This window comes from Notolabrus celidotus, chromosome 13 (assembly GCF_009762535.1).
Source record: "Notolabrus celidotus isolate fNotCel1 chromosome 13, fNotCel1.pri, whole genome shotgun sequence".
Lineage (NCBI taxonomy): Eukaryota > Metazoa > Chordata > Actinopteri > Labriformes > Labridae > Notolabrus > Notolabrus celidotus.
This window is the reverse complement of record NC_048284.1, coordinates 19,314,836-19,330,205: the sequence shown is the minus strand read 5'-3', so window position 1 is coordinate 19,330,205 and position 15,370 is coordinate 19,314,836. Positions and strand designations below refer to the sequence as shown.

Here is a 15,370-nt window from a genome sequence, read left to right as displayed (position 1 = left end):
AAAAAAAAAAAAAAAACACCAACATCAACTCTCATTGGGCCCCTGATGCTCCACTCTCTGACCTGCAGTTCCCCGAGCCACCATCCGGTGGAGTTCTTGGCCATGACCACTATCAGTTGCCCTGGCGACAGATGCAGCTGATGCATCATCGGGGAAACAGAGGTGGTGACTGCCTGGGCGATCTCTGTTGACCAAACAGAAAGCAGAGGATCAATTTATATTGAGTAAATGTCAAGAGTTTAATGGAGTTAGTCAACAGACTAAAACTTGTTGGCAAATTTTTTGTTTGTCGTTGTGTGTGCATGTGTGTGTGCATTATTTGTGAATTGCTGCACATTTTCCTACCAGGCTTTTTGGGTGGAACTCCAGGTCTCGTCCCCTAAAGAAATCAAAGATTGAATTAGTTAATGGAAGTAAATAAACAACTACAAATTCAAATGTTATTAACGCTAACATAAAATGCTAGTATGGTCTACATATTAGGACATCCTCAGGTCTCAGATAGAGGTATCAGACTTCAGATGCTTTACATCATGGGTGTCAAACAAGCGGCCCGCAGGCCAAAACCGTCCTGCCAGAGGTCCCAATCCAGCCCGCGGAACGACTTTGCAAAGTGACAAGATTACAGAGAAGACCTTAACTGAATTTTTTCAATAAAAGTAACTACTATTTCAAATTTGTCCTCTGGGGGTCGCATAAAATCATAGTGCTGACGGAGCACTCCGGGACTTTTTTCTCAAAGTGAAAATAGATTACTTGCTGTTTGCATAATCTGGATGAGTTTCATAAAGACTGTTTAGAGCACTATAAGATGATCCACTAACCACTAACACTAGCACTACACCCCTTCATACAACACTGTCCAGCAAGCAAACTGTTCATGCTGGAGCTGAGGGGTCCATAATAATCAACTTTACCTTCTTCATTATTATAATCTATCTGTTCTTTTGCAGCAAACATTACACTCGATGAGACTCATCATGGCAAAAAATACAACAGCTGTTTTTGTAGAAATATAGTTCATTAAATGTGAACATTTACAGAATGTACTTGTACTTTTTTGCCCGAAAACAAAGGGAAAAAATTCAGAGTTGTCTTTCTTTATAGGTTATTATGTTAAGATTTTACTGGTCCGGCCCACATCAGATCAACTTGGGCTGTATGTGACCCCTGAACTGAAATGAGTTTGACGCCCCTGCTTTACAGCTTTTTCTGCTGGATCTGATACCTCAATCTGAGACCTGAGGGTGTCCTATATTGTTTATTCATATATTCAAAAACTGAGCATTTTCTCTATTAAGTATGAGCTCAAGTAACAACAAATACTTCTTACAGACTTTAGAAATATCTAATAATGTCTGACTAAAAATACATGAGGGGTTAGGTTTGATAATATTTTTGTTTTCATCGTGTAAATAAGCTGAGTCATGTTTGCTTTAAATAATTCAAGACATTTTGCATATACATGAATATATACCAACTTTTCAAATGAAGGTCAAACCCTGTCCTTGTGAAATGACTGCCTTATAAACACTGTGTTTCTCACCTCTGGCTCAACAGGTCGCACATAGTTGGAAGGGAAAACCCCCATCTGGTCCCCGATGCATCCTCGCCACCACTCTCCTTCTCGCTCTGTCACCATGACAACATCTCCCTCAACAAAAGTCAGGTCCCCCGCCTCTGGGCTCTCGTATGTGTACAAGGCCACATACTCTAGTTCAGAGAGAAAAGTGCGCAAGTCTGAGTCAGATGTAAACTACGCTATTCTCTAATGGTTTCTGTGATTACATCTGAATACATTTGTTCTACTGATGAATTACACTTACCCTCTAGCTGAACAGAGTCACATGTGTCAAATGCATCCACGCTAGACAGGAAACAAGACTGTCAGTTTACACTCAGATTAAATTAACTATTGGAGAGATGTTTGCATGTGTGTGTCTACATACTCTGAATTGTCACCCGTCTCCAGAGTGACATAGCTCTTGGGGAACCACCCCTGTGTCCCATTCAGCTGTCCCAGCCACCAGTCTTCCCTCTGCTGCGACACGCTGATGATGTCACCCTGTGAGAAGCTCAGCAGTGCAGTGACTGTGTCACCCGTGTCGGAGGAGAAGTTAAGGTGAGTGTCTGAGGTGGCTGACCATGAGGAGACGGCTCGAGCCAGCAGAGGGACGGAGAACTGAGGAGTGGAGTGATACAAGCAGTTACTACAAAATCTGCCTCTGGGCTACTTATCTAGGTGAAAGATGGAACAGCTTCTCCACATGGCATAAACTACCAATGCCAGACCCACTAACACTGATCTCATCCACAGGGAGATGGTGATCTGTAAGAGTCTGTGTGACCCACAGAGGCAGAGAGAACTTACTCCCAATAGAGAGAGGCTATGAATATACAACCATGCTGCTGTTGAAAATGTGTGCATATTGATGTCAGCAGCAGTGTTTATGCCCTGACCAGCCCTACTTCTTGAAACCCTGGTATAAAATTAAGGCAGATATCAATTCTCCAACAAGAATCCTACTGTTAGAGCCGTATGTGTGTCAATATTATGTGTGGACTGCTTTACTTTGTTTGATGCACTTGTGTACACACTAGGTGCCGAGCGTGAGAAGCCAGGTGTAGAAAGCATATAGCGAAGAAGACCCAATTAGTGGCAGGTGAGCTGCCTACCGGGTAGCATGCAGCTTTTGACCTCCGTTGTCGTAATAAAAAACAATAGAAAAACAATAGCTTTATTCCTGTCAATTTTGCAAGTTCATAGTGGATGTAAGTGTGGATTGATCCGCTGAGCCTTTATTGTGTGTCGATGTATAATAAACCCCGTTGATGTCAATGCACAGAGTTTGGACGTCATTCATTCATCCTGCACGAGGACACGCATCAACTCTGAGTCCCGGTAAAGCAGCCCCTTATCAGCTTATAGTTTGTGCTTCTAATGGCGAAAGCAAGCCATTACACCTACCAATGTTCTTCATCATACATTAACTAAGATAGTTAGTAAACACTGATTTGCAGAGTCATTTCAATAAAAGTCATATATTTACTCTCCTTTAAGCTCAGTTTTGTTCCCCACCAGCAGCTGAGAAAATAATCTTGCTTTTATGCTGCCTATTTCTCCACTTTGTTCAGTAGAGGGTTGCGAAAAAAAGTATGTTTACTGTTGCATGCTGTTCAAGGAGAAGGTAGGATATAGTGGATTTAACTACTACTATTTCAAATTTGTCCTCTGTGGGTCGCATAAAATCATAGTGCTGACGGAGCGCTCTGGGACTTTTTTTTCTCAAAGTGAGAAAATAGATTACTTGCTGTTTGCACAATACGGTTGAGATTCATAAAGACTTTTTAGTGCACTATAAGATGATCCACTAACTACTAACACTAGCACTACACCCCTGCATACAACACTGCCCAGCAGGCAAACTGTTCCTGCTGGAGCTGAGGGGTCCACAATATTCAACTTGACCTTCTTCTTTATCATAATCTCTGTTCTTTTGCAGTAAACATTACACTCGATACGACTCATCATGGCAAAAAATACAACGGCTGTTTTTGTAGAAAGATAGTTCATTAAATGTGAACATTTACAGAATGTACTTTTACTTTTTTGCCTGAAAACAAAGGGAAAAAATTCAGAGTTTATATTATTTATCTTATAACCATCATTATTATTATAACAATCAGGGCTGCCTGCTTCAAATGGCATTTAAATTTTAAAAAAGGCATTAAGAGTAGTGCAAAAAGTCTCTGATCCATTGTTAGTATTAACAAAGTAACCACAGCAGCTTTAATCTTAATAAACTGGCAGGAATAGGAGGCTCAAAATAGTCCCAAAGCTCATGAAATTTTGATGTAATTTTCACAAAGTAGAACTCTGATTACCGCACAGCTGTGCATACACTTTCTGTGTTTGCAAAGAGAAGCAAAACAGAGCAAATTCAAACAACAAAAAAGTAGATCATTCCCATGTTGCTCATGAATAAAACATTGCCTCTCTATTGAGAAAATACATGCATATCAAAAAACTGACGCAGCAACAAAACAGAGCTTCAATCTGCAGTCTATCTATCTATGTGAAGGGATTTTCCTCTTAGAAAACAAAGTCAGAACCAATTACTCCATGACCTGGGTTAAATGCAGAAAAGAAGTGAAGCTCTCCTTTTTTACCTGTGAAGCATCTGACTGAGTGGGAACAGCGCTGTTGCTTGCTTCCTTTTCATCTGGGACTCTGCGTCAAACAAGAGGGACAAAGCATCATGTCAGGAGTTGCCAACTGAGCAAAAACAACCTTAGGCATACATTATGATGCTCAAGGTGAGTGTGCAAAAAAAGCACAGGATGAAATATCAAAAAAAAATTCCCATCCTGCTTTGCTCAGTCTGTTACCCTGTGTTAAGTAGCAGTTGTGAAAAGGCTGCATCCACAGCTGATAAAGGGGTCGACTCAGTCACAGGAGAAGCAGGACATTTCTTTGCGTAACTCTGGGGGAACCAGCCCCTGTTTCCACAGTAAGTTCCACACAACCAGCCAGGCTCACCGACAGTCTGCTCATCCACCTGCATCGTGAAAAACAGTTCCATCAGCCTCAATCAGACTTAACAATATGCTGATGATAAACATTGTTTGTTTTTTTTAAATCTGTCATCTTTTTAACCTATCAGGAGCAATTACAGCACATTAACTGCAACAACCATCACACAAACATGACATGATAGGTTCTGACAAAATGCACTTCAAACACTCACTGTAGTTTAAATACTATCATTTTTTGGAGGGGCAGATGTAGCAACTATTTTTACCCATCTATTTCTTCTGCTCTTTATCTCTAAATAAGCTACTAAGCTAACAGCTAAGCGTATGTATGTACGTATGCACATGTGTCTATATGGATCCGTATGTATATGCACATATGTGTATATGTATATATGTGTATACATATGTGTTCTTATGTATGTGTATGTGTATGTACATATGGATATGTTTTATATTTTAATACTCCATATTTTATACTAGCTCCTTAAAGGGATTCTGCTGGCAATCACCAGGAAGAATCCCAAGCTCTCTCTCTGTTCTTGTCTAAAAATGTTGTATTGTCTGTTTGTCTGTGAAGCAGAAGGCAATTTTCCACATTGTGGACAAATAAAAGTTCTAATCTAATCTAATCTAATCTAGTTTTATGGCAAAAATCTAACCACGACTACAGTTATGTTGCTAACAAGCTTATTTTAGCTAGCTAGCTAAAACGGTAATAGCATGTTAGAAAAATAGGATTTTTTGGAATTTTGTGTTTAAGTCCGGCAAATTACCCTACATTTATGATATATTTTCATCCTTTAAGTTTGACATTCAACTTTGTCTTTACTGTACAAGAATGCTAGAGATTTGATTCCCAGTAAAAAATGTTGTTTATTTACAGCAATGACTGATAAAAATGAACAATTATGTTAAAGTTTGATGATATAGGTCATTTCAACCAAGTCATGTAGAGTTTAATTTATTGATTCACTTAATCATATATCATTGAAATGAAGAAAATATAATTAGGGTTGTGGGGAGTACTTTCAATATAAATGTTGAGATACATTCATCATTTAAGCACATAAACATCTAATGTGTGTGTTAACTTGTGAACATAGTGTGTTTGTGTGTGTTTTAACAGTGTGTTTCATGTACCTCTATCAGGCAGTCTGCATCTATACTCAGCTCATCCGCATTTCGGGCGACAAACGAGTACAGAGCTTTATATGACGTCAGCTTGGGAGATTGCTGATCCAACACCACCAACTGCTGTGCTCCTCTCTCCTGTTCTTCCTTCCTCTTCTTCTCCTCCTCCTCTTCCACCTCTTTCTGCTTCCTTTCTTCCTCCTCTCTCCTCTTCCTCTCTTCCTCCTCTTCTCTCCTTCTTCTCTCCTCTTCTTGTGCTTTCTCCTGAGCTGCCCAGAGGCGAGCCTTTGCCTCTCTCTCCTCCTCCTCCTCCCTCTGTCTGGTCCTCTGCTCTTCAAGAAGCCTCCTTTGTCTCGCCTCCTCTTCCTCCTTCTCCCTCTTCTCTTGCTCTCTTCTCGCTTCCTCTAGCTTTGCTTGTCTGTGGGAGGTAAATGCAATTTTTAAGAGTCACCTTAAGCACAAAACGCAGCACAAAGAACACGTGTTTTATTCAACACTCACCTGGCTGCCTCCTCTTCCTCTCTCCTTTTCCTTTCCATCTCCTCCTCCCTGCGTTGCTGCAGCTCCCGAAGTTTCTCCTCTTTGACTCTGTGCAGGTCATCCAGGACAGCCTGCTGCCGCACCTGCTTCTCCCTCAGCTCCTGATGCAGTCACATTATATGCAATGCGTTAGAGAGATGAAAAAGGCGAATGAACCAAGTGCTTTAACAATTCAGAAACAGCCACAAGGCACAACATAAATTTATGCAAGCGTTGAATCTGCTGCTACCACATAAAAGTCTAAGCTGGTGGTGTGCAATACTGTCAAATCAATTTGTACTTAATCTCTACAAAGTATATGTGTTTTTAACATTAGCCTTAATTTGTACAGTACAAGTCATTCCAAACATGCAAAACTGATGACTTAACAACAAAATGTGCCAGCTGACAAACAGCCACAGAAACATGCAGATGTGTGTACATATTTATAAGCTGAGTTCAATTTTTTTCCCCTTTCTGACAAAAAAATGTGCAGGTTGAGCATTCTGTGTGTGTGCTTTACCCTCAGGGTGCAGCCTGTTTACACAGAATACAAAGACTAGAACAAATCCCATGAAGAGGAACAACAAAAAATGAAAAGACGTGGTACCAAAGAAGAGCTCCGTTTAATAATGAGTCAAAAGACAAAACGAGCAAGGATTATGGAAGTGATCGAATCATGGCAGGATCAAAAGAGAAGAAGATTAAAGAATGTAGCTGGAGGGGTAAAACAACAACAACAACAACAACACAAAACATAATAAAAAAGGAAAGAGTGATGAGAGAGATTACACAGTGGGAGGTAGAGAGAGAGAGAAAGAGAAAGATAACCTTGATGAGGAGGAACAGCTGGCTGAGGCAGGCCAGCAGAGACAAAAGGCCTCGCAGGACACAATCATCCATGTCCCCAAGCTTTGACAGAAACCCAGAGTGATGACATAGCAGAGGATCGTGGATGTGATGGACAGAGGGTGAAAGAATACAAAAGGTATGTTTAAGATAAGTGCATGGAGAGTGAGTAAAAAGGACAAGGAAAGAAGTATGTCAGACCAGAGAGGAGAAGAATGAGAAATTGTGAGTAAGATATATCCATGTTGCGCAAAGCACAGGAAAAAGAAGGGGAGAAGAAAAGGAAGAAAGGTGTTAAAAGCTTTAAAAAGCACTGAAGAAACGAAAACCATTGTAATTAATTAAACACAGAGGTTAGCTGCAGTGATTGTAGTGCTGTATCAGATTGCCAATATATGTATGAGAGAGTACAATATCAGTTTTCACGGGTATTGAATTATCAGGCAAGTGTGCACATCTGGGTCTAAATGTGTGCGTCCAATAACAGTTGGGTAACAAGGTTTTCTCTGCCTGAGGGATGAAACTCTGGAATTACAATGACCAGTTGAACAGGATTTCCAGCAGAGTTTTACTCCTTGTTTTTTTCCCTAACAATCTGCTGCCAGAGGAGAGAGGAAAAAAGTCCCTACAAAGCAGCTACTAGTTTGCATTTTATTGGTGTAATCCATCATATTTAGTTATGATGGATTACTCCCCTGATTTTCTAATCCAAAAATACCTTCTTTACTGAAATATAAGTCTATCGATCTTGCTCTAAAAAACAAAAGAGGTCTAAGCGAGGCTGAACATTTTGGAATGTATGCTTATTTGCCTCGTTACTGACAGTTACATGAGACAATTTTACCCCCTTATATCTGCATATAGTGTAAGGGTGGGAAAAGACCCAGATAATTAGCTTAGCTTGCGTTAAGACTGGGAGAGAAGAGGAAGCTTGGCTCTAACAAAAGTTAACATGTCAAAAGATCAGTTATACATCAGTTAAATCTTATTTCATAGGTATAATGAAAAAAAAACAATTGTTGCACAGGGAATATGTAGCTTCTTCTTATTATTTTTGGGTTAAGCTAGCAAACTAACTCGAAGCTAGAAAAGCCTACTTAACTCACAGGCATGAAGTTAGTATCATGTTTTTATTGCTCTCATAACAGGGAGTTAAAGGAAAATGGATATGATATTGGGAAATGATTTAAAGACAGAAAATATAATTTCATAGAATAATATTTTATATTTGGTGTCCATGTAGCCAGTTACATTCCTTAACTAGCTAGCATAAAGACCGGACTATACAACACGTCAAAAGCTCAATCTTTTTGTCAACATGTAAACTATTTGGAAAATGTGCCATTTGCCTCCATGCTGATAATTAGATGAGACAATTTGACATCCCTCTAATTTGTTTGTTCAGTAAACAGGTCGCTAGCTAGCTGGGCTATAAAAGAGCAATCTTATTAAAAGAAAAAAACACTAAACAAAACGTCTAAAGCACAGTTATTGGCAAAATGTAATTTCATTGGTGGGAACACAGCCTTGAATTGTTGTTCATGGAGGTAGTAGCTATTTCTTCTTTTTTTGTGCTTGGCTTAGCTAATTAAATCAAAGCTAGCAAAGCCCACTATACTGCCCATAGACTGTATAAAATATGGACATAGGATCTGTGACGTCACCCATCTGTTTCTAATGCACTGTTTTGAGGCCAATCGTTGACGACAGCCATATTGCCGCTGACAAGTGATTGTGGCGTAAAGAGGCGGGCTTTCAGCCTCCTAGCCAACAGCTACTGTTTTCCCACCTGTTAATCAAGTCAGCTGTGCCTCTCATTGGAAGACTCGTAATCTCAATATCTTTGAAATGACTGTGTTATGAAAAAAATCACCCCCCGTACAGTGTGTGCCGATAGAGAAATTAGCTATCCAGACTACACTTGTCTTCTGTACCAGGCTGTAAACATGTTTATTTCTGCTGTAAAGATCAGCTTTTTTGAATTGGTGTTTATGTGGTTTCCGGTGTCTCTTCAGCCAGCCTCAATAGATTCTCGATGAATTGCAGTTTATAACACTTCCACATGGGCTTCATAGTTTGAGACCGGAGGTTGCCGCTCGGTTGAAACATGTTATTATTGCTCTCTCAAAGCAGTAAACTATAATAAAAATGTATCCAAAATGAGAAACAATTTCCAACAGTAATTCATGAAAATATTTACGACACTGGTGTCTGTGCGATACTGAGTCAGCCAGTTAACTTGCTAAGCTAGCATAAATCCTCTAAGCAGGGAAATGAGAACTACCTTGGCACTCATTAAAAAATATGCTCCTCAACATATCTTAACTCTCCTGTTACCCTCAACATCTTTTATCCTTAGGGTCAATTTGACCCCATCAATTTCAACCTCCAGAAACTGATTGTTACCCAGGTTTATGTGTCAGGTACTTCATGCTTCTTTGTTGACTACCTACATTTCTTTTAAATAAAACATATTTCCAGCATAAACACAATTTAAAGCATTTAGAAGGACTTTATTTGTAAAACAGAACATCAAACTGCTGCGAGTCTGTCATGCTCTCGTCGACCCTGCCTTGTTTCTACGTTATCAAAACATACGACACAGGACACATCATTGAATGTCTTTAGAGACACGTAGCTGGAAATATTATATCTCAATCTAAAGGTTGGCAGTTTGATCCCAGCTCCTGCAGTCACATACAGAAGTGTCCTTGGTTATAGTGACCTCAATATCATCCAAAACAACCAAAACAACTGTGTGTAAAATGTTGATATTTCTTTGTTATAACAGCTAAAACAGCCTGGGGTCAAATTGACCCCAAGGAACACCGATGTGTAATTTTTTTTCAGGAAATTGGAACATATCAACATTTTAATTTGACGTTTTGCCCCATTAAATTAGGAAAACGTCATGAAACATGAAGCCAAAAAAATAATGTTAGAGATGTTAAACATTGAATGGGGTCCAATTGACCCCAAGGATAATAGGAGGGTTAAGACGGCTAACAAGTCAAATTTGAATAAAAACAAAACTCAAAGTATAGCTGTTGTACAGAGAGAATGTAACTTTCTTCCTGTATTTATGTAAAGCTAAGCCGCTTCACTTATCCCATGTTGACTACTGACCTTCAGCTCCTTGTTGTACTCCTCCATCTGAGACAGTTTATCTGTGGTTTCTCTCTCCAGAGTATCGAGTTGGTCTTTAAGCCTCCGACAGTTTACACCTTTCTCCTTCACGTTACCGGTCATAGTGGTCAAAGACGTAGCTACAAGGCAAAGGACAGAGGTCAAGGACAAAGAAGAGAATTATTGGCTGATATTTTGTAGTGTGTGATTTATGAGGAGGCGTTTAGGACCCACAGGAGATTTTGTTGAGGCTGATGCTTCGCAGCTTTTCAGTCAGCCTCTGCTGTTCTGGGACCAGCAGGGAGAGCTTTCTCTGCCAGTCCTATAGCAAACACAGAGGCACACATGCAGAAATGTCAAAGAAAGGTCATGGAAATAATTCAAAAGCAGACACTTTTGAAGGGAAATGAGTGTGAGCATCCGAATTGCTTTAACCTCAAACTGAAGCTGCAACGTATTGATCTCCAGGATGCGTTCATCCCTTTTCTGATTCACAAGATCCACCTCTGCCTTCAGGATCCGCCTCTTGCTCTGAGCATCTCGCAGACAGTCTGAGATCTGCTTGTGCTTGGTGCCCTGGGAGACGATTGACACTAGTGCATAACTTACATCCTTATATTAAAATTGTAAATCTGCATGTTTACTACTATGAGTGCAGTCTCACCACAGCCTCCAGCTCCAACTCTAAACTTTTCTTTTTGGCCCTGAGTCTTAAGATCTCCTCCTGCTCCCCCTCTTTCCTCCTTCCCAGCTCCTCTCTTTTTGCACGTTCCCATTCCTCCCTCCTCTGGCGCTCCACCTCTTGCTTCGCTGCCTGAAAGTACAAAGAAACATTCCCATCACAAACTGCTATTTGGATCTTCAGAATCTCATGAGTGAAGTTTCCTCTCCCACTCACCTCCTTCCTCTCCAGCTCCCTCAGCCTCTCCTCCTCCCTCAGCCTCTCCATCTCTCTCTGCCTCTCCAACCGCCTCTCCTCCTCCAGCCTCCTCCTGTTCTCCTGCTCCCTGGCCTCCCTGTCCCGCCTCTCCCTCTCCTCTCTCTCCTCCCGCTCTCTTCTCTCTTTCTCTTTTCTCTGCGCATCCTCCAGAGCCAGACGCCGCTTCTCCAGCTCAGCACTGCCTTTCGCAAAGTTCTCCTTCAGCTTGTCCTCAAAGGAAGCTGAGAAGAGGAAGATGAGAGAGGTATGACAATGAGGAAGACTCACAATAGGAGAAAACACAAAAAAAGTGTAAGAGGTTTGTTACCACTGCTCTTGTTCTTCTGTGCAGCTTCTATCTCTGCTGTGTCTAATAAACAGGGAGAGATGTAGGGCCCCGTTCCATTTACAAGCTCACTGGCCTTGCTCCCTCCTCTGAAACGAAGACAAAGAAGGTCTTTGGTTGTAATAAAGAATGTAAAGTGTGTTAATCTGTGAGTTTGTGTTACTGTACCTGAGTGAGGGAGGTACCAGGTCTTGAGGCAGTGTGAGGGGAAGAGGCCGGCCAGTTTTCGCCATGTCCACCAGGTGCATGGCCAGAATGAACTCATCAGCTTGTAGCTGACCGTCCTTATCCACGTCTGCTAAAGTCCTATTCAAAACACAACACAGTCAGAAAAATAGTGAACCAGTAATGATGCAATCTTCACTCTGGCTGCTTTGAAGTGTACTGGTATCCAGCCCTGCAGCTGCGATCATAAGGATGCACAAGGCTTAATGCAGGGATCATGCTGGAAGGCAGCTGACTGCTTTGTGGCTTAAGAAGATAACCTTCACAGAGGAGCTGTGTAGCTGATATCGCATCAAAGTTAAAAAATATGAAATATTTGATGTGGGATGTTCGACAGCTGTGGGGTAAAATGCGCAAAAGTCTGATTGTGGGGTAGATTTGTATATGCTGTGAAAGTATTACAAAGACCTGGATGGTGGGCTCTTTAGCGAAGCTTCAAGACCAGTTGTGCTTTAGGATTCTCTGTGTGATTATTCAATGTAAATGTTTCAAAACCCCCGCAAAATCCCAATAAACATATTTTAATCTCATTATTAACTCCATTACTAACCATTCAAATCAATATTTAGTGCAATGTAGATCATGGTTCAATGAAGATAATTTATGAAAATTCATGTTAAAACTTTTTTTAATGAACATTAGATAGCCCTACATATAATTACAATAGTTGTACATGACTTAGATTTTTGTTAATTTTATTTTGCATTTTTTTTTTTTTTTTTTTTAATGAAATGATATAAATAAATTATTATTTATGTTGATTGCACGAATTAAGCCAAGCAGAAGAAGTTTCATACCGAAAAGACTTTAAACATTTTTCTTAAGATTTTTTAAATTTAAAATGGGTCAAATTGACCCGCAACATAACAGAAGGGTTAAAGGGATACGTAATCATACATCACTTCTTGTATGTGTGTAAAATTGTGAGTACACTTGCAATAAAAGACAGAACATATCAAACGACAAAAAGTCCCTTATGTCAGTAATTTCATTTTCATTATTTGTCAATTATTCCAGCTGCTAATTGTATACTACATTTTTTTGCATCCTTTATTCATCTCTTCTTGATATTAATATTTTTAAGTTATATTTTGGGGGTTTTAACAGATGTATTTGGCGAGGTCAGGACAGTGGGGGAAGTTTATAAAATACTATAGATACATCAGGTTGCATTAAGTGTTGGGACTGTGATTGCAGTATATTAGTTTTCCTCTGTGACAGTGGAACAAGCTACAAACACTGAAAAATTATCACCTCGTAAAGTTTATATGGGAAATGCATCTTTAAGCTTCCTGCAGAGAGAGAGCATCAAAACTCATCAGCTGTCATGTTTCTGGCCATTTACCTTACAAATCCAATACCGGTTCTGATCTGAGCTCTATTTTGTTTCCACCTGATTCTGGGGGATATACCTGGCTCTGTAGCTGCTAACTGCTCAGCTATTGTAGGTTATTTGGTGGTTTTTTTTACTGAAATCTTCTACCTTTATAGAACTTAAAGAGGTAAGAGATGTTTTTGACCTCTGAGTGATGCTGAAATATATAAGCACACACAGCCCTCATGCTCACCAGATGGTAGCTAGCTGAGTCTGGGTCAGGTTCGATGCAATCAGTGCATTTCTCACTTGAGGTCCTGCAAATGAAAAAGAAAGAAATGCACATCAGAATGGAGCTACTTCTCATGCATCTCACATTATGTGGATGTGTATACAAGTCCTGTCAAATGTGGTTCCGTTCAAATTTAAGAGTACGTGAGTGCTGGTGTGTCAGGTGAAACTGAGCTTGAGTGTCTTCTGTCAAACTTTGAGAACACTACTCAAGAGCTGCCAAGATGTCCTAAGACCCTTATGTGTTTTTTTTGACCTACCTGACAAGTAGCCACTCATGAGTTTATCCAGCGTGTTGAACTGCTGACGGAACTTGAGTCTTGAGGCCTGTGGAACAGCCCAATCACTAGCCCCGGTCTTCGGAGAGTTACTGGCCAACGACGTGGTGGAGGAAGAATTTGAACTACGAATAAAGAGAGAAAAACAGGCATAACCATATGCCAAAATATAGCTAAAAGGGAAATTACACAACAATATAATGTGGTCAGTGTTTTCCTTTCTCCCTTGTAATCAAGCCTTGACTTAAAGCCACTAATTGCCTGGAGACTCCCTGGTGTTATCTCTCAGCTCTTAATTAGCTGCAGAGGAAGCTGGCGCTATCGTAGACAATGACTCTCTGAAACGAAACAGGACTGTACCCTCAGGCAATGCTAATCAGCCTTTCTGTTTTTATTATAAACAATGATTCTGCAAGAATAGCAAAAGGAACGGTGCGGGTTTATTCGAGAAGAATGTATTTCTTTTGGGGCATCATAGTCGGGTAGAAACCTGCAACTCTCCTGACATGAAAGAAGTGGAAATAAGGAAGAGAATTGGAGATGAAGTGTAGGATCCTCCCTCTGCTAGGGGCCTTTGTGCAACCAAGCAAGTTTTCAAAACTTGTTAGAGGTCCAGAAACAAAGACAGGACAAGAACAAAGTGTCTAGTATTATGTAAGCAGTTTTCACAACCAGAGGTTAAAGGTGAGTTTAAGTCTACGTGTTTGACTTCACTCCTGCCCTTATTATTCCTTGTTGTACCACCTACACCTGAGGGCAGTACTTTTTGTATGTAGCTCAGTGTCACTGATAACAATACATTCAAAATGAAACCAGATACTGCACCTATCCTTTCCCAAACCACACAAAACACCATGAGAGGGATGAAGGAAATACGATACACTTCTGTTGTTTTTCGAAGGGAATCTGGCTTGAGCAGAAAGAGCACAAAAACACCAGCTTCCACTGTGTTACGTCTTCATGTGATGCTACAGTGAGAGTTGAAGGCAAAGATAAAAGCCTTGTTAAAAACTACAAATGAAAGTTTAGATAGATAGATAGATAGATAGATAGATAGATAGATAGATAGATAGATAGATAGATAGATAGATAGATAGATAGATAGATAGATAGATAGATAGATAGATAGATAGATAGATAGATAGATAGATAGATAGATAGATAGATAGATAGATAGATAGATAGATAGATAGATAGATCGATCGATCGATCGATCGATCGATCGATCGATCGATCTTTATTTGTCCTTAATAAGGAGATTTGTTAAGTGCTGTACTTGTAACACCTCTGAAAAACAAGCTAGCATTCATTGCTAACAAAATGTGTAACGTTGTTAGCATACAATGTAACCCCCCAGCTGTAATTCTACATAGTGCGTGCATAGTTTTAAAGTGACAATAAAAAATGTTATTTTGCTATTATAGATCTTATCTGAATCAATAGAATACAATGAAACTAATCATGAAGCTAAACTAGCAGCTGAAAAAGGATCTTGTGTCACAGCTATGCGTAACGATAGAAGCAGTGGATGGATGTAGTCTCAGTGACGTCACCCATTGTGTTTCTTAAGCAGCATTTTGAAGCCTATTGAAGACGTTAAACACATTGGAAATGCTGACTAACTTTTAGTCTACCTAGCAAAAGACAAAGAAGTGGAGTTGAAGCGGGCCTTTAGCCTCCTTGCTAACAGCTACAATGTGCCTGCTCCTGTCAAATTAGCCATGACACTAATTAAGCCAAACTCATAACCTAAAAATCGTCAAAACTAATAACATGTAGCAAACATTATACATTCATCTTGAAGGATGTTTCACTCAGAACTAAATATGTAAACC

General features: G+C 40.0%; 1 protein-coding gene across 4 annotated transcripts in view; it reads right to left on the bottom strand.

Annotated features, from left to right (window-relative positions):
* The window catches only part of itsn2a (intersectin 2a), a 50,887-nt gene that overhangs the window by 15,315 nt on the left and 20,202 nt on the right, over positions 1 to 15,370 (bottom strand). For all 4 annotated transcript variants that reach the window (XM_034699211.1, XM_034699213.1, XM_034699212.1 and 1 more), the window contains exons 8-25: positions 13,518 to 13,660; positions 13,220 to 13,283; positions 11,595 to 11,732; positions 11,409 to 11,515; positions 11,060 to 11,322; positions 10,826 to 10,975; positions 10,597 to 10,737; positions 10,396 to 10,483; positions 10,162 to 10,301; positions 6,169 to 6,308; positions 5,677 to 6,085; positions 4,390 to 4,559; positions 4,171 to 4,231; positions 1,950 to 2,182; positions 1,827 to 1,867; positions 1,547 to 1,713; positions 346 to 379; positions 63 to 184 (exon numbers count right to left, since the gene is read on the bottom strand). In XM_034699211.1, the coding sequence (XP_034555102.1) occupies positions 63 to 184; positions 346 to 379; positions 1,547 to 1,713; positions 1,827 to 1,867; positions 1,950 to 2,182; positions 4,171 to 4,231; positions 4,390 to 4,559; positions 5,677 to 6,085; positions 6,169 to 6,308; positions 10,162 to 10,301; positions 10,396 to 10,483; positions 10,597 to 10,737; positions 10,826 to 10,975; positions 11,060 to 11,322; positions 11,409 to 11,515; positions 11,595 to 11,732; positions 13,220 to 13,283; positions 13,518 to 13,660 (2,611 nt within the window). The remainder of the gene's footprint in view (positions 1 to 62; positions 185 to 345; positions 380 to 1,546; positions 1,714 to 1,826; positions 1,868 to 1,949; positions 2,183 to 4,170; positions 4,232 to 4,389; positions 4,560 to 5,676; positions 6,086 to 6,168; positions 6,309 to 10,161; positions 10,302 to 10,395; positions 10,484 to 10,596; positions 10,738 to 10,825; positions 10,976 to 11,059; positions 11,323 to 11,408; positions 11,516 to 11,594; positions 11,733 to 13,219; positions 13,284 to 13,517; positions 13,661 to 15,370) is intronic.